This window comes from Hydra vulgaris, chromosome 15 (genome assembly GCF_038396675.1).
Source record: "Hydra vulgaris chromosome 15, alternate assembly HydraT2T_AEP".
Lineage (NCBI taxonomy): Eukaryota > Metazoa > Cnidaria > Hydrozoa > Anthoathecata > Hydridae > Hydra > Hydra vulgaris.
The window spans coordinates 1,630,001-1,657,562 of NC_088934.1; the positions used below are offsets into that span (position 1 = coordinate 1,630,001).

A 27,562-nucleotide genomic window follows, 5' to 3' on the forward strand; every position below is an offset into this window, starting at 1 on the left:
CTCTAACGCCAGCAGCTTGAGTACCGGCTGGTCTGGGTTCTAACTAATTAGTCTCTACGTGTCCGTAAATAATAACTTATTTTTGAATGTGATAAGCGGTGGGAATAATGTAAGTAAGTAACTTCAATTTAAATGTACAGCAGCTTTTAAAAGATGTAAAAAATATAATTTTCTCTGAATTAAGAGTTTGATTTATAATTTGAATAAGACAACTTATTATTACTGTAATTTAAAATGAAATGCATTAATCATTAACTTTTCCTAGATCTAAGAATATTTGTAGTTATTTGCATGTATAAATTTAATGCATGTAACTAATTACAAATATTCTTAGATCTGGGAAAAGTCATATATAATAGTTTACCAACATTTATTCTTAAGCTTATCCCAAGATATACTATTATTAACAAAATATACTATTATAAAATTAATTTATACTATAATAACAAAAAAAGTACTTTCCTGAATTATTATTTTTTTTTTTAAATAAGTTTAAATAAAAAGGTATTTTTACTCTTCAAAATAAACATTAAATATATTGAAAGTCATATAATGAAAGTCGCTTTTTTAATTTGCTTTTAAAATACAAACAAAGTTTAGTATTAATCACTCCATCACCTCTACTTGAAATTGCTCTAGTTAAAATTGCCAAATCAATTACAAAGTTAATCAGATCAAAAGTATTTTGAATGTGTTTTGGTTACCTTATGAGGTTATCTCATTTCTAAAACAAGGCTTTTAATGTAATCTATGATGATAATGTCAGTTTTCCGGACAAATAACTAGTAAGGTTGTCTTATTCAAAGTTTGATTTATATTTTATTTCATGTATTTTGTTTAAATATTAGTTTGATGCATGTTTTTTTTTGTTAGAAGCTTTTGATTGAAATCTATAACTTCTTTCAAAAAAATCTATAATTTTGAGATGGTTAATTACAGACCTATTTCATTATTATTAAATGTATTGAAATTATTTGTGTGTTATTTATTATTGAAAGTGATGGATATGAAAACATACATTTTTTGATACTTTTAATTATTTATAAATTGCAATATCGGTTTAAATGATAAACATTTAACTACCTATGTTGGTAGCTGGCTTAAAATCTTAAATCTCATTTGAACCATAAACTCCAATTCAAGTATATTAAAAATATCTACTTAACCCAACCTTTTAATAAAGTAATCCATCAGGGATTTATTCTTGAGTCTTTGCTTTTTGTGGCATACAATGATAAATTAAACACATTCATTTATAATGTGTCTACTTATTTTTTGAGAGAATTAAGTTTTAGGTAAACCTGCAATAGTTATATATTTTTTGCTTATTGCACTCTTATTAATGGAAACTTTTTAAACATTATAGAATATATATTGGTTTCAGTACATGCATCCACAATCCAACAAGCTGATGAATAGTACTTTATATTTAAAAAATCTTTATGGGTGAGATAATACAAATAATATAATTATTAATAGTACAAAAAAGTATAATTATTTTAGGCTTAACTGCAGATTTAGCAAATTTTATTTTAATAATGAAATTCTAACTCTTCTAAAATCAGTAAGGTTTAGTGAATTATGTTGGATAAAAAATTTTCCTAAAAAAAAATAATATCAATTATATTTATAAAAGAATTAGACTCATCAATTTTTATGTTAGCAAAAGTAAGGGATTGTGTCAATTAGAACTTGTTTCTAGCATTTGTCATACTTGGTTGTTATTTGAAATATGCGTGCCAGACAAACTAAAAAATAATCGTTATCTATATTTACTTTTTTCAGATTAAAGCCATTAACATTATCCATTCAAAAATTTCATTTGTCAAAGGTCTTGAAATAATTAACAAACAATATGATGTTGTTTTTCATATATCTATGATATTTAATTGTAACATAACCATGGCTGTGTCATTAAAACTGGAAAACAAAAAGTAATTTTCATTTTTAATTTTTCACCGAAGATGAAAAAGTGTCATTAGTCTGTTATATAAAATAACAAGAATAGGTAATATTCATATATACATAGGGTGTTTAAGAAAGTTAGTGCAACTTATTAAAAACAAGGAAAGACCTACCTCAGGTACAAAAAATAAGAAATTTCTTTGTGACAATGCTAGATCTAAAGTCACAAAAGCAGTGAAAACTTTCCTACATCAAGCCAGATTTAATATAGTTCGTCACTCACCTTACTCACCAGACTTAGCTCCATCAGATTTTTGGCTATTTGGCCGCATTAAAACTCATCTTTCAATAATACAGACGTTGAAAGTCAAAAAAGACAAATTAAGATACTTTTAGGCATACTTATTGAAGACTATTGGAAAATATTTGACAAGTGGTTGGAATGGATGCAACTATGCATAAATAATAATGGCGAATATTTGAACATTTAATAAAATTAAATTAAAAAATATATTTATTTTTTATTATTTTTTTGAGGGTTGCACAAACTTTCCTGATAATAAAATATGTATATATATATTTCCTGAATTGTTGGTATATAAAAGAAGTTCTATCAGTTAGTATAAAAATGACATAGCATCAGCCGAGAACCAAGAGGTAATATGTCCATTTTTTGTGTTTCCGAGGGAATCAAGTTTTAAAGTAATTTGTAAAGGCTTTCTGTCAGAATGTCTGACTAACTTTTAAATATTTTTAAAAGTTGTACCATTCTTAAGAGTAGATTTATTGGACGCATACTCCATTGATTGTTGAATTTTTATTGATAATAGTCAGAAAAAATACAAAATGTGGACATACAGCCTCGTGGTCCTTGGCTGACAATAGATTAAAAAACTTCTTGAGTCATTAAATTCATGATTTGGTAGAAAAATAAGTATTCCTTTCATATATTTGGTGCAAAAACGAGGTTTTCTCTCTGCAATTACCTCCTTTTTGCACTGGATATATTTTGTGTTTATGTCCATTCAGTAGTGTCTGGTTGCATGTGTTTATATTAACTATATATTAACTATTATATTATAAATATAACTATTATATTAATATTATATTAATATAATGTAAATATAATATAATTTATATATATATAATATAAATGTAACTATTATATTATAAAAAATTATATTAACAGTATTGTATATAAAAGAACTTATTTAAGTAAAAATATGGTTTCTCGTCATGAATGTGACAGTATATTAAAGAATTCAGATAATATTATTGATTTTATCCTTGAAATCAGTGGGGCTAATGTAAATAACGTTTCTGTCTTTAATGATAGTGCAAAGATTAGTAACCTAATAGAAATTACTTCTGAAAGTGAATTTAAAAACAATTAAAAAAATGCATCAAAAATCCTGGTCTGGAAAAGAAACATTGCAAAAAAAAAGAAAAGAAAAGCTGAGGCAAAACTTACATTGGTTTTGAGAAAAAAAACAAAAACTGTCATAGGAGAGAAAAGTTGGAGACCCCTGCAAAATATTTTGAAAAAATTTTGCAGAATATGAAGCTGCTGCTTTTAGAGACTTTTAGCAATATTGGTGATAAAGATAAACAGGGTATTTTTATTGGAGGACAAGTTCAAATGAAAGCAGTTAAAAATGTAGGCCAATGCCTTGTGAGGGCCCAAAACGTTTATGTTCTTATTTGTATATAAATAGTGGTAAAATAAAATAAAGGTATTAAAAATAGCTTTTTGTTCATTGTATGGTGTGAGCGGAAAGAGAGTTGAACATATTGTTAAACAGTTGCAAAAACATGTTCCTGCTCCAAGAATCATTCGAGGCATGTTTAACGGTAAAGGTAAATAAAGTAGAGGCTGTAATCTCTCTGGATCCGGCTTCATACTATTATGAGATAGAACATAACGAGTAGATTTAAAGAATTGACTGAAATTATGTAAACTGTTAAATGAAAGCTTGTTTTCCTCAGCTGTATTGTATAAATTCTTTAAATTAAAGTTGTGTTCACTTTGAGTCATGCCAGCTACAGTAATATTATCTAAATATGCATAAGTCTTTTAAAAAATTTTCAATTATAAATTTGTAGATTTTCCTTTGAATAACAGCAACAGCATTTGTTGGCTCAAATGGCAAACAAGTAAATTGGTACAACTTGCCATCAGTTTTAATTGCTGTATAAGGCTAATCTTGAGATTACCTTCCCCTTCCTCCTCCCTAGTTAAAATGGGTGCTGTGAGAATGATTTTGAAATATCACTTTGTTTGTGTTCACCTTGCTTAGTTTTATCCAAAGATAAGTAGTTGATTTTAAATAGCTTCTTATTGTAAAAGGCATTTCTTGGAAAAGTTTTAAAATTAATTACTTACCCTTGTTATATTGTTTATTAAATTGGTACATCAAAACGTTAGGTAAAGCACCTCAAAATGATGACACAGAACTATAAAAACTGTATAAGATTTACTATTACTTTCTTCCTATACATTTATTAATATTCTATTTTCTTTAATAAATATCTCAATAATATCTATTTTTATCTTTTAGTATTGGTACTGTTGAGAAATGGTTTTAATTTAGTAAATTTCAAGAATTGAAATTTACTTTATTGATCATCAGCCAGCAGTTTATGAAAGAAAAAGTAATTTTAACATCTACATGGTAAGAATAGTTTTGTTTAATTGTAACATTAAAAAATGGTCTTTATGGTTACTCTTTGGTTCCATTATATTTGCTTAATTTTGAATATTAGGGGTGCATACTTAAGTATGCCTACTTTTGGCCAATGCTGATGCCAATTTGACTGATACTAATGCATTGGACCTAAATTCAAATTTGCACTCTTTACTTTTTTAATAATAGATAAATTAGGATTTTTTTTCAAATAAAATGTTAATGTTCAATTTTAATGCTTGCTTAGTTGCTCTGCTCATACTCTTGAGTCCTTAATAGAGGGGGGGGGGGCGTGTATTAATTTTTTGAAAGTTTTCCCACCCACCTTATTAAGATACTCCCCCTCCTCCCTTCCCCATTGAATAATTATTACTTGTTATAGAAAAGAAAATAATTATTTCACTCACCAACGAAAACAAAAATTAGCTTTTGATTCATTTCTCATTAAAGTATAAAATTTATAAATCCTATTGAAACTATGATAAAGCAGTTGTAAGAAAATATCCATTTGACTGCAAGCCACGCTACAATTTAATAATTTTATGCATGTAAAAAATATTAATTGTGATATATTTTTTTTTTTGTAATTTACCTCCCCAAGGCCGAGAAGGCCACTACAGATGAGGAAGCTTCCTGTGGTTATAACTCTCTCAACTCTATAACTTCGAAACACGAACCTTGACAAGCAAGGTCGCTGTGCAGAGAAACAATATGAGCGCGGTACTACCATGGACGTGGTGGAAATCAAACTCGGAACCTCTCGCTTATGAAGTGAGCACATTTATTCAGGAGTAGTTGATTTCTTTGTTTATTTATTTTGTTTCTAAGTTTAATTCCTAGAATAGTTATAAATTTAAATTATATATACATTTATACATAAATTTTTAACTATATTCTATCAATTAAACTTAAAAATCAAATTAAATAAGAAACAAATTAACAATGAGCTAAGCAACTAAAAGACTAATAGACTATTTTGATGTAGATGAAAATAAACCATCAAAGCATATATAGATAAAATTAAACGTCATATAGATAAATATAAACGATATAGATGAAAATGAACGTCCTTGTTTATGTAGTTATGTGTGTTACCACACACATAAGTCAAAAGTCTAGTACAGAAACAAGGATGTTAAAACAATGATGATGAAGATTTCCTAACTCAGGCAACATAAAAGTTTTCAGATGAAATTTTCAACATGAAAACTGAATAAGTACCTCTTTTTTTTTAATTTTGACTTTTTTTTTTCAAAATTTCGTAGAAACAAAAAATTAAAATTATTTTATTTATATATCTTCAATAATTCTATAATAGCATTAACCTTTTGACTATGCAAGAAAAATAAAAAATCTGACTATGCAAGAAACAAAAAATTAAAATTATTTTATTTATATATCTTCAATAATTCTATAATAGCATTAACCTTTTGACTATGCAAGAAAAATAAAAAATCAAGATTATTTATATATTTTTTTAGAGAATAATATTTATATATATATATATATATATATATATATATATATATATATATATATATATATGCATATATATATATATAATATATAACATATCAAAAGAAATAAAAAATTATGCACTATTCAGTGGCACCATTTATAAATTACCTAAACCGGTATTTTGGCTCTAAAGGTCACAGTTTCGAAGATTGCTTTAAATGCCACAATTGCGGTTCTCCACATTTTAATGGAAAAGCCACAATCATGGATCACCACACTCAAAGAAGAAATATATTTATATATTCTATTTAAGATTTATATATTCTTTAGTATAAATATTTCACTGGAATGTTAAAAAGGTTTGGTATTTGATATATTCACTGAAATTACCAGTGTGGCTTAAAAGCAGATAGACTTTGATACAATCAAAAAAAAAACTTTGACTATTTTCTATAAAGTGATTGGAGGAAGAAAATTTTTTTTTTAATAACGATAGTTTATTACTTGCATGAAAGCATTAAAATGCCTTCCTTTTAAAAAACAACAAACATATACCTGTTTAGCTGTTTTCTTGAATATTCCAAGAAACAATCATAGCAATCAGTTCTAATTAGCATAAAGTTGTTAATGTCTCATGAATTAAAGAAAATTTATCTATCATGACATATCATAAAGACATGCCATAAAAAACAAAAATTTTCAAAGTATCATGATATATCCACATAATAATAAATGTAGCTAGTCAACCAGCTTCAAATGAAAACAACTTGTTGTTAGTAAAACCTAAATTAAGACATACAATAGATCAGTTAACAAACTTTTATATAAAGAGATAGTTACAGGTTTTATATAAAGAGATGGTTGATATTTAAATAGGGCCCAATTTAAAAACCCAAATAAAAAATAACCCAATTTAAAAACTCAAATAAAAAATAGCTGGGACTATGTTTGTAAACAAAAAATAAGTTGATTCATCCCACAGATATACTGTTTTCAATTGAAAATTATTTATATAAAAGTGTATATAAATCTCATAGCTTTAACCTCCTTTCTGCGCTTGCATGGGTTTGACATCTTCATGTAACACATTCTGTCCAAGTTATCTGTATTCTGTCCATGCAATCTGTCCAAGTTTTCCTACTTCTATCTCTCTACATGTTGATATTCAATCATCTGCATCATCAGTTAACATGCCTTAACTAAGTTAGTCCTCTAGATGCTGGACTGCATCAACCTATATTCTCTACCTTTGACTGCTATACAGCATAACATTATGTTATGCTGTATAGCATAACATAATGTTATGCTGTCACTATTATGCACTATTACTTTGTCACTATTATGCACTAAGTGCATGTAGCGCATGTTTCACAGGTTTTGATTCGAACTAGAACCAAGATTTTGATTTTAAAGTCTACAGAAAAAAGCATAGTAATTCTATGAATTAAAAATAGTTAACTTTTTCTTTGCCTTAATTTTAAAAGGAAATTTCAACATGGAACAACAAACACACTTTTTTAAAGTGGTTTGTTAAATACTTTACAACCATATAAAACCACTTTTTAAAGTGGTTTTTTATGGTTGGAAAGTATTTAAAATAATTTACACAAAGAACTTCATAAACTTGTTAAAAGAGCTACAAATGGATATTAATTCCATCCAAGAATTTTAATAAATTTTTTTAGAGATTATTTAGAGATATAAATAATGCATCATGTTATGTAAAATAGGTTAATGCTTGGAAGGGCATCCAACTGTATGTGTGAGTTTGTGAACACTGTATGTGTGAGTTTGTGAACACTAAAACTTTTAAATTGTTTAAACATATCAAATATTGGTTTTAAACTTCGGTCAATAAATTATGCAATGGTGATCAATTGTGTATGTATTTACATTCAAGCTTTATTCTATTTCTACACTTTTTATTTATGTTTCACATTATACACCATTTTCTGTTTATCTGCAAATAATATACTTTTTAAAATAGTCTTTTAATAAAATATATATAAAAATTCAAAATATCAATATCAACAACATGCTCAACAGCAACTACAGTAATTACATTGGAAAACATCATCAAAGCTAGAGAAATTATTAAAAGTGTGCACTCAACTTTAATGTACTAATATTGATTGACAGAAATAAAAGTACTACATTTTTTATTGTGAATACACAATAACTGAATTTTCAGAATGCAAAAAAAAATTGATAAAATTTTTTTTTAAGTTTATAATATAAACAACACTGAGTGTTGAAATTAATGAAAAAAATAAATACTTAATTAAAATGTTTTTTTAAAAATTAAACTCCTTAACTGAATTTGTTTTATTTTTTTTATCATTTTTTGATTTTTTTTCTTGTTTTTAAAAGTTTTCATTTTTTCAAGTTATACAGATTTTTTTTTTCTTTTCTATTATATACAGATTTCTTTTTTATTATATACAGATTTTTTTTTTTTTTTTTTTTTTTTAAGTTTATTAAATTAAGTATTTTATTGTATATATATATTTTTGTTACTTTCATTTATCATATTGTGACATTTGTCACAAAACCATTCTTTCTTTGTCTTCTTCGAAATGCTAACACACTTGAAATGAAACCGCTCTAAACAGCTTTTGCATTCAATATTTTCTCTTGATGCTGTAGTTAAATTACAGATAGGACAACACCATAAGGACAATTTCTTTCGTTGGGAAACTGTTTCGTTTAGCTTATTCCAAGCAACATCTGTTAAATATGGTTTTAAAACATCTATTGCTACAGCATCATTGATAAATGAAGAAGGAAGATTGTCAGGGTTTAATTGTAAATCATCCACATCTGCTTGCATTTCATGTGTAACATCTTGAACTTTTCCTTTTATGAGAATACTACTGAGAAGAACTAAATGATAGAATCAGGTATGGAATATATACAAAATGATTTATTGATTGAACGTTGATAATCTTTTCGAATTGAAAAGACAATTCATATATAAATACTAACCCCTTATTTTCTCAGTCACACTTTTATCAGTATAAGATAAACACTTTCTTTTCCGTTTACATAAACCAATTGCTGTTTTTCTTTGAGTAGCCTTAGGCCTTCCTCGTGAATGAATCTTTGAAGGAAACTTAAGGTCTTTTATATTGATGGAGTGAACATTAAAATAATTATGTAAACTTCCACATGCCTAAAAGATTTATTTATGCTTTCAACATCATGCTTTAAATTTTTTAAAGTTTTATTAAATTTATCTACCCTTATTAAACTTTTATTTGATAATATAAAATTTACTGTTTCAAAAATTTAGCACAAGTTTTGGAATTTTTTGAAAGTTTCAAAAAAATAACTTTTCTTTTAAAAACAATAAACATGGTAAAAGAGTGCAAGCATCAATCAATAATAAAATAAATAGTAATACCAAATCTGTTGAAAGAGAAACAAACAATCAAAGTAAAACAAAACAAAAATTTCCTACCCTTTCTTCACTATCTTCTATAGGATTTTCAATAACTATTGGGATCGAAGTTTGATTAGAAACATGAATAATTTTATTACAAGGCTGACTGGACATTTCTGCACTTTTATTAAAATTATCTTGTTCTATATCTATTTGTGATTGCTCTAAATGTAATGATTTTTCAAAATCTGATAACTTTTCTAAATTATCAGATTTTGAAACCTCTAATGCGTGCATATTTGTCTGATAAAATGTCTCATTACATGTTAAAACAATGTTACTTGTTGGTGGAATAAATGCTTTTTTTGTTATATCACATAATACATCATTGTTAAGATTGATTTTAGAACTCATGGCACATTCTGATGTAGTATTAGTTATTAAATCAATTGATGACTCCAAAACAGTAACCTTTGCATGTTTATAATCTTCCCAAATTTTAACTAAATTTTGAAGAATGTTTATGCGGCTTTCAAACTCACTATGTCCACCTTCCGAAACAAGCTGTGCTAATCGCTGAGATAGGCGACATGCTTTTTTAAACTTTTCGGCTTGTGTTAAAGTTCTTTCTTTATTTACACCTATTTCTAAATAATTGTGGTTCTCAATGTGGTGCTGGAAAAGGCGATGGTTTTCAGTAGCATGAGACTTGAGCCACCTTATAGAAATACCATCAAAAGAAAATATTGGCAATTGCTTTATTCGCCTTGCAACAAACATGTGTTTGCAGGGTAAGCCCATGGATTTAAAAAAAATACAATGGCAGTTAAGCTCATTTACTAACACTTCACTTCCCAAAATTTCACAGGTTGGATGATCATTATCACCTCCAGGGTATACCTCCAGTGCTTCATGTAACTGACTTCTGACAAAATTTAATGCATAAGGTGTTAAAACTTTAGAAAACTCCTCTAGAACATCATTATCGAGAACAGCATGAACAGAGATACGCTCTGCAGCAGTAACAAAGCTATGATTTTGCTCCTTTCGCATGACATCAATAACAGAAAAAAGATCTTTAAAAAACAATGGAAGGGGGTTTAATAAGTTTAATACAGATTTTATTCTTCGGTTTACAGACTCTAATCTGTTTGTTGTTCTCTGTCCAAAAGTCAAGTTCTGCTGTTGCCAACAATACACCCACTCATTTTTGCAATTATTCCAGTTTGTTTCAAAGTAACGAACTACACTACTTGGCATTTTTTCATTAAAGTCTTGTCTTAGCTCCTCAAATGCTATTTCAGAAGATGGATATGCCATTTTTTGAAGTGCTCTCAATGCATATAACCTCTGACTCTCTGAAATGCCCATTTTTAACACAGTCACTTCTCTACTCATAGCACGCAAAACATGAAATAAGCATAAAAGCAATACTGCATTTGGAAAAGTTGTTCGCAGAGAGTCACGCTCAGTCATGTCCTTATCAGTGAAAATGGTGACAGTTTCAGTCCATTTTACATTTTTTGATTTAAAAGTCTCTAGAGCATTAGTGAGGGTCAACGCATCCTCAGATGCTGTTACAAAAATAGCAACAATTTCACTTTCTCCATTTGGACCAATTGCCAGGACAATGTATAATGGCATTCGTAAATTAGTTAACTTATATGTTGCATCTATCAAAATTAATTCAGGATACAATGAAAAAAATCTCTTCGTTTCTGCATCCTGGAAAAATATTGTCTGGATAGTACCACTATTGTCACATTTTATATCTACATCTGCACCTGTTACAAAATAAACACACACTTGCAAAAAGCAATATAAATTAAAATACAAATAAAATATTAAATTTAAACTAAGAATAATAATGAATAATAATAAGGTTTTGTTAGTTCTGCTAAGGAATATGTAATATAGTTAAATATGGGTAATATAGAATATAATTTATATGAACAATTCAAATTAGTGTTTGTATGAGTAAGTCTTGTTTTCTACAATATAAAAAGAGGTTAATACTCTTTAATGGACAAGTCAAGTCAAACTCAGTTAAAAAAGTAAATTAAAATTAAAAAAAACAAAAAAAAAAACAAGTACAAAAACAAACCATCACAGTTTTGAAAGACTGCCAGTAAAGACTCTACATCTGTTGAACCCTTCTCCTTAGACGCTAAATTATGGATATCTTTTAATGTAATCTTCTTCCCTAAATGTTTAATGATGAATAGGTAATATTAGAAATTATAACAATATAACAAAATGAAATAAGAAAAATTATAAAGTTAATAAAAATTAAAAAAATTCATGAAATATATTGTTATTACATTATATAGTATTAAAAATTGTCTTATGACTAAAACATTAAGAAATACTGATTCAATTGAGAACTACTTAAGTAAGCAGTGATAGGAAAACTTATTAGTCATGTTCAAGTGTTATAAATTGCAAACGCCTTTGGTTTTACAATGAATTAAAGTTTTTTCAGAATTGATAATTGTATCAATGAAAGTTCTTAGTTCTGTTCAGTAATAAATTCGTGTTTCATAAATATCAGCTAGCATACAGCTACTTAATAATCATCACCTGTTTCATTTTGAATATGCTCATGAATAAGCCATTTATTACCATGTAATTTCAACATTTGCCTCACATTATTTTCTTGCTCATTATCTAATTTCCTATTTTTTGGAAGCCTTTCTATAATTTCCTAAATAATCGAAAACAATGAAAATTAAATAAATAATTTAAAAATTATTATTTGAACATAAACTAATAAAATAAAAACTATACTAAAATATAAACTTGTCTTAAGAAAAAATTAAATGTCATTTAAAAATTTCTTCCAAGAAACTTATTATATTATTAAAATCTAAATTATTTAAGTTTAAATAATGAGCTACTTTATTAATACTAAAAAGGATATCAATATAAATTTGGTAATAATAAACCAAATGAATAGTTTTGAAAAACTTTTATTGGTTCTATATTAAGTATATGAATTAAATATTCTCTATAATCATCAAATGTTAACACTTTAAAAATGTTTTACTTTATTGTCTTTATGTTATGTTGTAATTTTTTTACATTCATCATTTTTAATTATAATGATTTTTGTTTCATAAAAAAAATTTTTTGCCATAAAAAAAATAGCATACAAAAAAAGATTTCAAATAATATAATTTCTATAAAATAAAATTTTTATTTATACATTTAAAAAATTTGTCTAAAGCTGAGAAGGATGTAATCAATTAGTTTCTTGGGACATATTCTGAAATAATTACAATATCAAATAATTATTTGATTTTTGAACTCACATTTATATATTAAAATACCAGTATATATTAAAAAAGTACTTACTCGATGATCAAATACTAAATAAAAATTTTTTTACCTTATCAATTGCATGATTGTGCTCATTAATAACTTTGGTAACACAGAGCTGTTCTCCATCTTCACTAACACCAATGCAAATAGTAAACGGACATTTAATGTTATATGTGCTAACAATCAATGATAAAAATAAAGTTAACATCCTTTGTTAAACTAAATCAGATTTTATGAAGTAAAACAGCTAAATTATCGTTAGCAAAAAAGACTGAAGAAAAAATAAATTAAAATATCGTTAGCAAAAAAGACTGAAGAAAAAATAAATTAAAAAATTTTCGAGACTTTAACTACAATCTTTTTTTATTTTTTATTTTCTTATACAAATTTAAATAAAATACTCATTTTCAGACGTACCTTTGATTTGGACGAATACCTTTTGATCTTGACTTAAACTGGCGCCCACCATGATAACAACAATACGTTAGATAATAATATTTTAATTCTTTATTGATATAGCGCTTTAATCCTTTTTTGATTGCTAAATCAATGGTTCGACTGTCTCGAACATATAATGATAAAAAATACGATCGTTCATACTCTAGTATTGCCTGCTTAAGCTCGCTGAAACTATTAAATACACTACCAACATCCATTCTTGATACAAATATGGTATGTTATAAAAAATATTTATAGCACTAACAATTTTCAAATGCGGACGTCTTGAAAAATAACAAATAGTTACGTATTAGCTAGAACCCAGACTAGCCGGTACTATAGCAGCTGGCGCTAGAAATCCAGCAGCCGGTACCGCAGCCACTGCCTTTAACAAACAGTTCGCTAAATACTAAATTTGAATCAGGCCTTTTTATTGCAGACTTTTCTGATCATTTTCCGGTTTTCCATATAGCACGCGAAGTACAATCTAATATTGACAATAAAAAAAATCTTTGTGACTTACAGAAATCTTTCTATAAAAAACCTAAATAATTTAAAAAAAAAACTCCAAATAGAGCGATGGGACAACGTTTATTCATCAACAGATTCTAATATTGCTTTTGATAATTTCTCAAGTACATTTCAAAATATCTTTGATAATATATGCCCAAAAATAACTACCGAAATAAAAAACAAAGGATATAAGAATCCATGGATGACAATAACTTTAATTAAAGCATCAAAAAGAATACAAAAAATCTTTGTGACTTACAGAAATCTTTCTGTAAAAAACCTAACTTGAATTTAATAAAGCAATTATTGAACTTAAACGCAACAAGTCATGTGGATATGATGCTATTTCCAGTAATGTAGCTATTTATGTTATGGACAGCATTTGTAAACCATTATTTTATTTAATATCATCTTCATTTGAAAATAGTATATTCCCTGATAAACTTTACGTAAAATTTTTAAAATCAAAAAATAAAGATGATGAAAAAATCTACAAAAATTATAAAAAGTTTTTTCAACATAATATAAAAGAAGCAAAAATAAGATATTTTTCTAATCAGCTTGATAAGCATAAATTCAATATAAAAAGCACTTGGGCTGTTATAAACCAACTAACAGTAAGAGAAAAAAAGAAGCATACTTGCTTACCACAAAAATTAATTTCCGATAAAAAAAATTATAACAAGTGAAACAAATATATGTCAAGAATTTAACAAATATTTTGTTAATGTAGGCCCCTCTCTTGCTTCTAACATTGCGCAACCAAATAAAACATTTTATAATTTTATGGGAGAAAAACCCAACACTAGTATAAATAATGAAAAGATAACTAAACTTGAATTTAATAAAGCAATTATTGAACTTAAACGCAACAAGTCATGTGGATATGATGGTATTTCCAGTAATGTAGCTATATATGTTATGGACAGCATTTGTAAACCATTATTTTATTTAATATCATCTTCATTTGAAAATAGTATATTCCCTGACAAACTTAAATTAGTCAAAATTAATCCCATTCTCAAAAAAAGGTGATTGCAATAATATTTCTAACTACCGACCTATTTCTCTACTCCCAGTTTTTTCAAAAGTATATGAGAGAGTAATTTATAATAGAGTTAATAAGTACTTTACATTAAACAATTTATTATACAAAAATCAGTTTGGATTTCAAAGCAATTGCTCTACTGATCATACTATTATTAAACTTGCTAACAAAATATATAAGTCGTTTGATAGTGATGAACTGGTATTAGGAGTTTTTGTTGATCTTTCCAAGGCCTTTGATACAGTTGATCACAGTATTTTACTTTCCAAGCTAAAATCTTACGGCATAATAGGCACAACATTTAAGTGGATTCAAAACTACTACTTTCTAACAGAAAGCAATTTGTACTACTAGAAAAGTCAGGAGCCCTGGATATTACGTGTGGAGTTCCTCAGGGTTCAATCCTAGGTCCATTATTATTTTTAATATATTTTAACGATATGCATAAAGCTTCCCAAAAATATCTACAATTATGTATGCTGACGATACAAATTTATTTTTTAATCATCCTAATGCAAAGACTTTGTTTGAAACTATGAACATTGAACTCGAAAATTTCAACCTCTGGTTCATAGCAAATAAATTATCCCTAAATTGTAAAAAAACTAGCTTTACTCTATTTCATAAAAAAAAACAATCAATTAATCTTCCGTTAAAGCTGCCTAAACTGTTTATTAATAAAAATCAAATTAAACGTGAAAAATACACAAAATTTTTGGGAGTACTTTTTGATGAAAATTTGTCATGGAGAAACCATATTGGTCTTCTTGAAATAAAGGTGTCCTCTGTAATAGGTGTTTTGTACAAGTCAAGACCTTTTCTCGATAGTAAATCACGTAATATGCTTTACTTTAGTCTTGTACATAGTCAGCTTTTGTACGCAAATATTGTATGGGCCAACACCCATAAAACCAAATTGCTAAAATTGCAAAGTCTGCAAAACCATGCATGCAAAGCAATTAATTATTTAAATAGGTTAGTAAACCCGGCCCCAGTGATGAAAAGCATGATGGTTCTAGATATTGAGAAACTTAACACATTACAGATATTAATTTTTATGTATAAATATAAAAACAATCTTCTACCAAGCGTTTTTTCAGATAACTTTCTTATATCATTTTCTGAAAAATATAATCTGCGTTCAAATACCAGGAACGACTATCAACTAGGAAAAATTAAATCACAGCAGTCAAGTTTTCTAATTACAAACCGAGGTCCATCAATATGGAATTGTTTCCAAAATAAAAATATTAAAGACCTAAAAAGCATTTCATCGTTTAAACAACAAACTAATATGCATCTCCTTAATTCCTGACATATATATTATAGTTTACAGTATTTGTTTCAGATTTTTTTGTACTTTTCTTTTTATTTATTTTTTATTTTTTTCTTCTTCTTATGTGTTTTAATTTTATTAAATTTTTTATTTTTCTTTAAAAATTAAAGTGTTTTTTTTATTTTTATTTCAATGAGTGACTAAAGGGGCTCTATGAAAAGGTTGTGATGATAAACGCATCACCCTTACCTTCTTTGAGTCCCTGACTGATTTTAACAGTATATACAGGGGCGGATCCAGCATTTTTTGATCTTTGAGATAGCTAACTTCCAGACATGGAGCAAACTGCCCCAAATTTTGTGCCCCCCTGCCCCAAACGTGAGAGCAACAAGTTAATGAAATATTTTTTGTACTGTTCTCAACTAGACTTATATTCATCCATAAATTTTAAGTTTCATAGTATTATCTTTCAGCGTTTAAAAATAATGACCATATAAAATTTATAACCCCCTCAAATTGAGGGGGGTTTAAACTTTATATGGTCATAATTTTTGAAAGCTAAAATATTTTACTATGAAATTTAAAATTTATGGATGAATATTAGTCTAGTTAAAAACAGTACAAAAAATATTTCATTAACTTGTTGCTCTCACGTTTGGGGCAGGGGGGGAACAAAATTAGGGGCTTTTTTGTTCCCAGCCTCCAATCATCGCAAGATTTTGCAAAGCATCCTTATTTGACATATGTATAAACATATAAATGTTTGGAGTTTGCTCCATGTCTGGAAGTTAGCTATCTCAAAGATCAAAAAATGCTGGATCCGCCCCTGATATATATATATATATATATATATATATATATATATATATATATATATATATATATATATATATATATATATATATATATTATAAATTAAAAAGATTAAAAACGTTTTTTATGTTTACGATGTTGTTTATTTTATATGAAAAATTGTAATATTGTTTAATCAGCGAAATAAAAGTTAAATAAATAAAAAAAAATAATAAAAAATCTGATAATGAATGATGAAAGTTAACGTTGTCCATCACCAAGGTAAAATCTTCTTCCTCCCCTAAAATACTTTTAAGTGTATTTAAGAATCCTTTAAAGATATCTGCTGTCACTCCTACGCCACTTGATGACAATACATGTTAATTTAGAGTCGTTCCTCGGAGACTGTATCCATGGTTTCTTATCATATGAAGATTGAACGGACTTTCATCAGTATAAATGATACTTTTGTAACGTTGTTTCAATTACAAGTTTAAATACCATGAATCATATGTTTTTAAAATTCTGTGACAAAATTTTAAAACATGTTCTTAAAATTTTGTATGTATAATTCAATTTCTTTAACCATTGCCATAATGTAGAGACATTGACATCAATTCTTAATTCTACCTTTATCTCCTTTAAATTATAGTTTCTGTTATCTCCAATTAACTCGTGTAGTTTATTTCTTATTTCCTCAACACAACCTGACTGTCGAAAACCACCTCTAATACCAGGATTGATATTACCTGTTGATATATATCTATGGACCAGGCGTCGTAGTGAAGTCTCACTTCTATGCACAAGTTCCGATACTTCTTCTACACTTTTCCCCATTGTTAATTACAAGATCAAATTTTTTACTTCAACATTAATTTCTGAGCGTTGGCGTCGTGCGTTATTTATTTCAGAGTTTTAAAAAGTTAAAGAGAAAACAGGCTTAAATTGTATATAAGGAAGTTAAATTAAATGAAGCAATAAAAGCAAAACTATTTATCATGATAAATAAAAACCGTCAGATTAAATGCAAAAAACCGCCAGATTAAATGAAAAAATCCACCAGATTCGTGCAAAAAACCACCAGATAAAATGCAAAAACCGGTAATTCTTAAAAAAAAACGGGTTTCTGCCAAAAAATCGGGTCTCAGAAACCATAGTGCATTATGATATATTACTTAAACTTGTACAAAGGGGTTCTATGAAAAGATTGTGATAACGTAATCTTATCCTTATCTTTTTTTAGCCCCTATCTACTTTAATTTTATTTTGTTGAATTTTCAGTATATACTTTTATATTTTATTTATGTTATCTAAATGCATACGAGCATTGAAAAAAAAAATATTAATACGATGTTAAACAAAAGAAGAAGAAGAAGAAAAAAGAAAGAATGGCAAAACGTGAAATGCGTTCACAACGAAGATTTCTCCAAAGAATAGAAGTTTATACGGTGGGGTAAATCTCAATATTATTTTTTTGTGATCAAAATGGTCTAAATTTTTTATTTAGATTGTTGTGTATCCTGGTTTTTTCATAAGTGTTGCTTAAAATAAAGATTTCTCATAATTTATGCGAAAAAAAAATTATTTTTTTTGTGTATTAGTGCAAAATCTTTTTTTTATTTTGTTATTTAGGTGCCCCAAGAAGACCTAACGGACTTGTCACAGAGCACCGCGGAAGTGCATTTAACTAGGAAGTATACGCCTCCTTCCTTATTGTGACGCGAATATATGTCCAGAGTTCGTTTAGAACCTGGATCTTCTACTTCTAAAGCAAGCGCTCTAACCTCTGCGCCACAGCTGCTATTTCAAAAAAAATTTCAGCACAAATGCGCAAAAAAAATAATCTTCTTTTACGCATTTGCGCTTAAATATTTTTTTGTGAAATTATTTTTAATATAAACAGTAATTATGAAAAGACTAGGAACACAACAATCTAAAAAAAACTTAAAACCATTATAATCATATTAGAAAATTTTTTTTAACAAAATATTGAGATTTATCTTTCGGTCAAAGCCAAATAATTTAGGAACAATTTGAGGTATTTTGCCGCTTGAGCACGAAGTAAACGTCAATATTTTTGGATTTTTTTTTTGTAATAGCATTTTATTATATTTACCCCAAATTTTGCTTCGTGCGTATTCGCGTTTTGAAAATTTTATTTTTTTGAACACCCTTAATATAAATATTCAAACATTTCAAAATTTTTGTTTTTCAACGCAAAGGCGCTATTTTGACTAGCCGCTGGAATAATTATATATATAAATATATTATATAATATAAATATATTATATGTTTGATACCGTGCTTTTGCATTTGATGGCCTCTGAATTTTTTGCTCAGTGCAGTCTATTATACCTTCTACATTGTGTAACTTTCTAGAAAAATGTCTTGCTTTATACAATAAATTTGTTTCTCGTGTGGGCCATAAAAGAAGAGGCTTTAACTCATTTCCAAAATAAGTAATCCAGGTTGTTAAGATACTTAAACAATAGGACTGGGAAATCGAAAATCTAAATGCTAGATCTTGAATAGCCAAATCTAATCGCAGTTTTATGCACATTAGCAGAATTTCATCCTGGATTGTTATAGTGCTTTTTCTTCCAGGCTTTTCTAGTTTTTTTGTTTTAATTTGAAAGTTTGTGAAAGTTTCCCCTTGTAGTAGCACCTTGTAGTAGTTTGTCATACTTTTTTTCCCCTTTACTAATTAAAAACATGAATACTTTTTTTGTGCACCCAGTATAAAACTTTATTAACCTATCAGAATGGCATACTCTGTCCCAACTAAACTCTGCTTGTGACTTCAATAAAAACTTACTCAACAAACGTTTTCGATGTTTTAATAACAAAGGTCTTTTAAGTAATCTTTTAGGAGTGTTAATAAATATTTGTAAGTCTTCCACGTCATTTGTTTTAGATACAAGAAAATATTTTCCAACAGGTAAAGCATAATCATGATCATAATGAATATTAATAGGCTCAGTAAATTCTATTTGATCATGATTATCTTCGTTTTGATCATGACTACTCTGGTAACCAGCAACATACTTTTTTTTCTTAATTATGGATATCCGTTTTAATGGAGATTTTCTTTTTTTTAACTTAATATCGTAACCATTTAAATACTCAGTAGGGTAAGGATAAACATCAGTAGGTCGTCCCATTTTAAAATGATTTGAGCAGACTGGAGAACGAAGAGAAATTCTAAAGTTACTCCTGAAAAGTCCAATTTTCGAGTTCCATTTAGGTAACATTTTAACGTCTTTGCATCTCCAAAACTTGCAAACTACCATTAAAAAGTTTAATATGGTCTTTAATAATGTACTTTTCCGGATACCTTCTATCATTGCTACAGTTTTGAACAACGCAGTGATCACCCCCACCCATGTATAGATAATTGTTTAATTCCTTTAAAATATTGTTTTGATTTGTTTGCGCCTCGGTTTCGCGCAAAATTAATAGCGAAATGGTCTATTAAGACTGTATTACGTTTTGACACGAGTTTCGGTTTCATTCTCCTTCCAGCTAATCCTAGCTATTATACCTCCTTGGTTTTCTCCATCGTTCGATTCATTTTTAATAGCTTCTTTTTTTGTTCTTGTGAAAATAGTATTTTTTTAATGAAGGAGCTCAGCGGTTTTAGGTTTATTCATGAGTTTAATAATACAGTTTTGTACATTTTTTACAAAATCGTAACACTGTTTGCTGTATGCAAATCTAAATTGTGCGTGGATTTTGAATATTTAAAACTAGGGTAACCAAAGCATATGAAGTTGTTAAAACCATATGAATTTTTTTGAATTTTATAATTTAATTAATACGCCTTAAAGTGTTCCAGCTACCCACTGTAAAGCGGTTTTCAATCTGGTATTAGGTACATATATTTCTGCTAAAATTGACTTCAAAAGTTCCGTTTTTATTCTTCACTTTATTAAAACTTAAATGTAAAAAAAAAATAGAAGTGGGGATAGTTTTAACCTGGAGATAACCTATAGAGAGCAGCAAAATATTCTGAACAATTTCCATCAAATTTTTTTTAGATTTTTGAAAGAACTCATGTAAATCGAATTATTTGTATTTAGCTTATTTTATTATTATTGTTTTTAATCGTGAAAATGTACATTTTTTTGATTGCAAGAAGCGATTGTTGTTATTAATTACTGCCAATTATAATTCGTCTACTGAAGTTTTAAAGATGCAAACGATTTTGCAACTTCTACAGCTTTATCTATTTCCTGCATTTTATCTCCGGATCCTTGAGCAGAGATTGGTTTACCACCACCTTTCCCACCAATAACGGTAGAAACTTCTTTTACCCATTCGTTAGCCTTTAAACTAGTGTTATCAACTACATTCTAAAATAATAAAGTTAATACAAAAAAAAAAAATCACATCAGCAAGTCGGTTGACAATGGTAACAAGAAAGTAATACATAAAAATCATACTTGAGGAACTTGGCATAAACAAATTACTGTGTTTGTTTCAGTATCAACAGAAAAAAGCATCGCAGATAAGTTAGGAGCGACAGCCTTCACACTTTTTAAAGCAGCATCCAACGCCTTGTACAAATCAAAAATTTTAAAATTTCTTTATACTTTATGTGGTTTAGTTAAACTTTATTTACAATATTTACAAATTTTTGTAATTAAAAATAGAAAAAAAAAATTTACTTTAGCATTACAGCCATCTTCCATTCTTTGGACAATAAAAGGTTCATTTAGATGAAGTGTAGCGATCTCACCAGCTTTTTCAATAACCTAATAATTATAAAAATATTTAACCACAAGTCCAAGGGGGTATATTCGTAGTCCAAGGGGGTATATTCGTAGTCCAAGTATATTAGGGTATAGTAGTTTAGTAGCGTTGAAACTAAAGTAAGTTTGAAAAACACAACAAACTTAACTAAAAATGGTTTAAAAACACAATAAACTGACCTAAAAGTAAACCTGAAACCGGAACTGATTGGTACATAACCAAAAAAATTGTGGAGATTTTTAATTTATATATAGTAATTTTCCGAGCTACAATATCCATTTTTTTGAAATTAAAAAAACCTAAAAATTTCTATAACTTACTCTATTTTGTCGAGAAGCCTTTTCCATTCGCTCAGTATCATCAAGATGTTTTTTAATACTTTTCAACTTTTCTCTAAGTTCATGTTTGCACCATGCCGGTATAAGCGATTCAGATATTTCCTAAATTCGAAACAATTTTAGAACTCTAAAACTGTTTAGAGGTGACTATTTTCACTAAAAAAAAAAGAATTCTACGTAATTTACCTCTGTAATCTTCGCAACTTGCTGAGACAACTGTCTCATGTTCAATGTATTATTATTTTTCTGAACCTCAACGTACTCTGAAAATTCATTTAATGTTGAGGCTAATTGATTTGCTTTTTTATGAGCCTAAAAATATAAATCGTCAAATGAATAATTCTAGTTATTCAAAATATTACTATATTATCAATTGATATAAAATCAAAACTAAAATAATAGCGTTTTTAATTGGTTTTACAACTCAATCTCAATTTAATGACTGGCTGTAAGTAAGGTTGACCTAACACTGGAGTAGAACTCTCTGAGTCATTCCATCATTAGCTGTAAAATATTGAAGAACTATGCATGTATGGTATACCTTTTAGTACTTTTGTTTTGTCAAGATTACACAAAAAGCTCTTTATTGCAACTTACGGTTTATTTAAAGGAGAAAGACAACTGCATACTGCTTAGAGTACCGAGTACTATCTGCACGAGTTAAGTACTACCTGTGCAAGTAGGGTGTGTAGATTTTTTTTTTCGGTTTCGAAAACGGCAAGGTTACTTTTGGTGAAGGATTTTATAGAGATTCCGAATCTGAAAAAAAAAAAAAAAAAAAAAAAAAAAAAAATTAAAAAAAATAATGTCTTGCTGAGTGGGTCAGCGTTGTTTTGAACGGAAAAATTCATTTTCTAACAGAAAAAAGCCTTAGAAATCTATGTTTAATTATTGAATTTATAGTTGGTGTGTATTTTCCTGGTTTCAAATAAAGGTAAAGCATTCCTGGTTAGATGGACCTCGGTATATTTTATTCCAATTGAAACAGCTAAAATATCAACAACAACAAAAAAAAAAAAAATAGGTTGTTGCGATAGAATGAAAACTGTAAAGAGATCTGCATTGTTTGCATTTAGTGAATGCATTATTCAGACTCTTGTGTTCCAAAGATGAAGAGGAACGAAAGTTAGAAGTGCAAAAGGTGCTAGAGATTAGAAAGGAAGGAGATGATAATACTCAGTTCGGAGAGTTTCAGTAAGAATTCTTAAAACCCCATGCATAAATACTGATGCTGATAAATTGACCAATCTAATTGAATGGAAAGATTCAATATACGAAACACTTGTTTTTAATGTTTTAATGGAAAGATTCAATATACGAAACACTTGTTTAACATAGTTACAGAGGCTCGTGCAAAAACATATTGCCATGAGAAGCGAGTAGGATATATAAGAGCACAAGGAATTAGTAGAGGTTTTATGAGCACAAACAATGCTAAATATAACTTAGTTGGACTCCCAAATTATAAATAAAATTTACAAACTATTAATTGTTAATTATATGTAAATTTTAATAAACATATCAGTATTATATAATATATATTTTAAATGTATTAGTATATATAATATACTGTTTGTTGTAACAAAAGTGTTTGACTTATTATTAGTTTTAGAAAAGACAGCGCACCCTACAGGTAGACGGGCCCCAAAAACCACATGATTTTTTCTTTTGCTGTATCTTTTGTAAAAAACAAATAATTTAACTTTATTTTGCTTTTTTATATGTTTTTATATGGTAAAAGTTCTTCGGGGTTTAGAAGTATTTTGGTATTTTTTGTTTGCTTTTTTTTTTCCAGTAAAGTTTCGCTATATTTTAGTAGGGGACCTCAAAAACCGCATGGCTTAAATTGTTTATAACTTTTATGAAATTAGTTGCAACTTTCCAATTTTTTGGAATAGCTTGTTATATTAAAATCCCCTTCATATGGTAGTTTGATTGCAAACTTATATTTTAGGGAAGTACCTAAAGCGCTACAAAAACCACATGCTTGGGACCCCAAAAACCACATTAATTATATTATTTTTAACAAAAATATAAGTGATATTACAAAAATTCATGATTTAAAGTAGATTTGTAGTAGTTGGAGCTATCTTTTTGATGATAATGAATTTATATAGAGATTTTATTTTACGCTCCTGCTTAGAGGATAGTTTTAGTTCAGTTTGCAGTATGTGAATTTGCGATATTAGTTTATTTGTAAGCAAATAAATGAACATGAGTAACAGCAACAAAAAATTCAAAACTCGCTTGCAAATGAAGTCACTAAATCCAAGTTCTAATGCTGAAGCACTAATTAAAAGAAAAGCTATATTAGAAAAAAACAAACAACTTGAAGCTGCTGTTCAATGGTGTAAAGAAAACAATGTAAGAGGACATGCTGCAATTAAAACAAGACAATATCCACTTATTAAAGATCGTGAAACAATAAACCGTAGACTTGATGGGAAAATAGTCAATGGTCTTGAAAGACAGTACTGTGCAATTCTCTTGGAGGAAGAAGAGATGTCAATTGTTTCATACATTAAGAATAAAAATCGAGCAATGCAAGGCATAAACAAAGCAGAACTAACAAAACTTGCCCTTGACGTTCTGAAAGTTAGACAATACACAAATAAAAGATTGAAAGGTGGCAGAAAATTCATAGCATTATCTGCAAATGCAAAAAATGCTTTGACACAAAACAAGTATTTATGTTTCTTATATATATTTTTAAAAGGTAGTAATAGTCAACATGTTAAGATATAAAGAGATTGCTTGTAGTCCAGGATTTGAAGCTTTGTAAGAGAAGCTTTTTTAGTTAATTTTTTATTTTTGTTTTAAACACAGGTTAGGTAAATCGTTTTGGATGCGCTTTAAAGCTAAGAATCCAAGCTTAACACTCAAGCGACAAGGAAATGTGTCAATAAATAGAGCTCTCAATTGCACGAGGGAAATGGCATGTCTCCACCTTGGTATGAGTAAACATTGACTTTTTTATTTTATTTTATAGTATACTATAGCTTCATTTAAAATTTAACTCATAGCTACACCTTTTTATTAGTTTATGTATTGCTACTGTACATTCATGAAAAATAGTTCTACCAAAACTGAGTTACTAATTAATTTTCATGGTTGCCTTTAGACGCTCTTGCAGAAGAATTGATTGAGACTGGCATTATGACTGAAGCAGTACAAAAGGGGACAGGAGTTTGGTCTGGAAATATTGATACATGCAGAATATTTAATCACGACGAAACACCACAGTTCATCAATTTTGGTGTTGATGGTACTCCTGCTGGTCTTGTTTTTGCTGCAAAAGGGGAAACATGTTGTAAAATGATCAGAGAGAACCGTGAATGCGTCACCATACATCCTCTAGTATCATTTTCAGGTAGTTATTGCCTTATCACTTTTTTGATAAATATTTATAATATGGATTGAATAGATGATATGTAATTTTTTTGTAATTGTAGGAGACCTTTGTGTCTGTCAAGTACTTTTTGGTACCCTTGGAATAACTAATCAAATGGCTCCAAAGGAAGCTGTGGTAAGTATTCCGCATCTTCTGATAACAACTTGCAACCATGGTGTATCTGATCACAACTCGTTATTAGATATGTACAAAGAGTTTGATGAATATCTTACTGAAAAAAAAGTGGCACGACCAGTAGTTTTGCTTTCTGATGGGCATTGTTCACGCTTTAATTTTGATGTCTTAAAGTTTTTACAATCGAAAAACATACGTATGTTCTTAACTCCACCAGATACCACTGGTGTGACACAGCTTTTAGACCAACTCAACAAAAACCTTCATCATGAGTATCGTGGTATGAAAGAAAATATTTTTACTGATTTCAATTCACTAAATAAAGAAGCTTTTATGATGATTTTAGGACGTATTTGGAACAACTGGGCCCCAAGACAATCTATAATCAAAGCTGCAAGACGTGTAGGAGTAACTTCCACATCATTAAGCGTCAATGACATGCAACAGGACAAGTTTGCACGAGCTGCTTTGTGTATTGATTTTTCAAAAAGTGTTACATCCAGTACAACAACTCCTGGAAGTTATACTATTAAATCTCCTGATAAAAGAAAAAATTCAGCTCAGTATTGGAAAGAAAAGTTTGAGCGTTCTCAAGAGCTTATTCAAGAGCTGAGCGAAAAAAGCATTCAACTTGAAGAAATTCCTGGCTTACTGACAGTACAGAAAGTTAAGCCGAAAGTTTCCAAACTTACTACAAGGGTTACGCAGGTTCACGGATCAATGAAAGGAAAAAATGTGTTGGACTTAGTGAAGGTAATTCAAGATAATAAAAATCAAGAAATAAAAGATAAGGAAGAAAAAAGATGGAACAAAGAAAAACAAAAAGAAGCATTTTTACGGTGTAAAAATGAATGCAGCTGTGGAGAAGGTGTGTGCCATGCCATAAAGCTACAGCAATGCTCTTCTTGCCACAATGTACAAAAATCTGTCTGTGGAAAGTTATCTTGTAAAGTGGATGGAAAAAAACCAATAATGTTTTTAGCTGCTGCAGTAACCAACAACTCACTCAAACGTAAGGTTATTGAGCATGAAAGTGATGAAGATACTAGAAGTTAGAAGGATACACCAAGAAAGTGACCTTACAGTGATAAGGAGATAATTCCATTATTCTTAGTCAATTAGTTGATCAACTTATTAAAGAGTAAATAGTTTCAAAGATGTATAAAAACACTTTTAAATTGTCTTAAAGACTAAAGAGCAACATTTCAATTTTTTTTATACAAATAACTAGTAAAAAAGTAATTTTACTTGATTGTTAATAGAAAAATAAATGTTAATAGAAAAAAGCAAAACTCCATTTTAATATTGAGTTTTTGATCCATGTATATATATTTTTTAGTAAGGGACCCCAAAGACCACACAGAAACTCTACTTTGGTTAAGATAAAATATTTTAGCAACTGTCTTTTTCATTTATTTTCTTGTGTTTTTTTTGTAGAAGTATGACATAAATCTTTACAAAAAACACTACTTTGCAAACTTAAATGAAAATTTCAAGTATTTATGGACTATAATGTCAAAATGTTATGAAATTGAAAAAATTTTTTTTTTATTGTTTTTAGTATAATTTTCAAAAATTTATGCTAATTTGGTTATTTTTAACAGTTTCTTTTAAAAAAACTATCTTGTCAAAAAAAAAAATCTATTTTGCTGCTTAATAAGGCTTTATCTATGAGTTACAGGTACTAATGTGAGCGTGTGGCTTTTGGGGTCCATGAGTTTTTGGGGCCCGTCTACCTGTACGATAACATTCACTGTCTAAAATATAAAAAAAATCGACTAATTTTTCTAAAAACAACCTTCACAAAAGCCCCAATTATGTGTTAATTTTGTTGACTTTTTAACAAAATATGGCATTTTTATAAAGTTCATAGTATATATTGAGTTAATCAAATAATTAAAAAATTTTTTTTTTTATAATTTATAATTTTTTCTCTTTAATTATTCATATTTTTATAGTCATTTTCTTGTTGAAAACTAAGCGTTCCCCCAACAAGACATTTTTTTTATTTTTTTCAGATTCGCCATAAAATTCACTTCAAAAATGAACTCCCCTTACTTTTAAAGTTTGATAAAAACAGGAAAAAAAAACACACTTTACCGTAACATTTTTTGTATAAAATATGAAAA

The 27,562-nt window shown here is 28.2% G+C and overlaps 3 protein-coding genes across 3 annotated transcripts in view; 1 reads left to right on the forward strand and 2 right to left on the reverse strand.

Annotated features, from left to right (window-relative positions):
* Window positions 1-8,493: 8,493 nt before the first annotated feature.
* Window positions 8,494-13,514, reverse strand: LOC136092240 (uncharacterized). The gene is made up of 7 exons (XM_065820011.1): window positions 13,168-13,514; window positions 12,818-12,926; window positions 12,010-12,133; window positions 11,534-11,632; window positions 9,508-11,213; window positions 9,033-9,219; window positions 8,494-8,930 (listed from the first exon to the last, which is right to left on the reverse strand). The coding sequence occupies exons 1-7, from the start codon at window positions 13,404-13,406 to the stop codon at window positions 8,539-8,541; spliced, it is 2,856 nt and encodes a 951-aa protein (XP_065676083.1). The 5' UTR covers window positions 13,407-13,514; the 3' UTR covers window positions 8,494-8,538.
* Window positions 13,515-20,885: 7,371 nt separating this feature from the next.
* Window positions 20,886-27,562, reverse strand: part of LOC136072038 (alanine--tRNA ligase, cytoplasmic-like) — a 40,300-nt gene continuing 33,623 nt past the window's right edge. The window contains exons 17-21 of the mRNA XM_065820008.1: window positions 22,094-22,219; window positions 21,890-22,009; window positions 21,485-21,571; window positions 21,260-21,373; window positions 20,886-21,169 (exon numbers count right to left, since the gene is read on the reverse strand). Of these exons, the coding sequence (XP_065676080.1) occupies window positions 20,993-21,169; window positions 21,260-21,373; window positions 21,485-21,571; window positions 21,890-22,009; window positions 22,094-22,219 (624 nt within the window). The 3' untranslated portion in view covers window positions 20,886-20,992. The remainder of the gene's footprint in view (window positions 21,170-21,259; window positions 21,374-21,484; window positions 21,572-21,889; window positions 22,010-22,093; window positions 22,220-27,562) is intronic.
* Window positions 24,698-26,587, forward strand: LOC136092237 (uncharacterized). Its single transcript, XM_065820009.1, has 3 exons — window positions 24,698-24,858; window positions 25,029-25,277; window positions 25,360-26,587. Exons 1-3 carry the CDS (start codon window positions 24,753-24,755, stop codon window positions 26,487-26,489), a joined length of 1,485 nt encoding a protein of 494 aa, XP_065676081.1. The 5' UTR covers window positions 24,698-24,752; the 3' UTR covers window positions 26,490-26,587.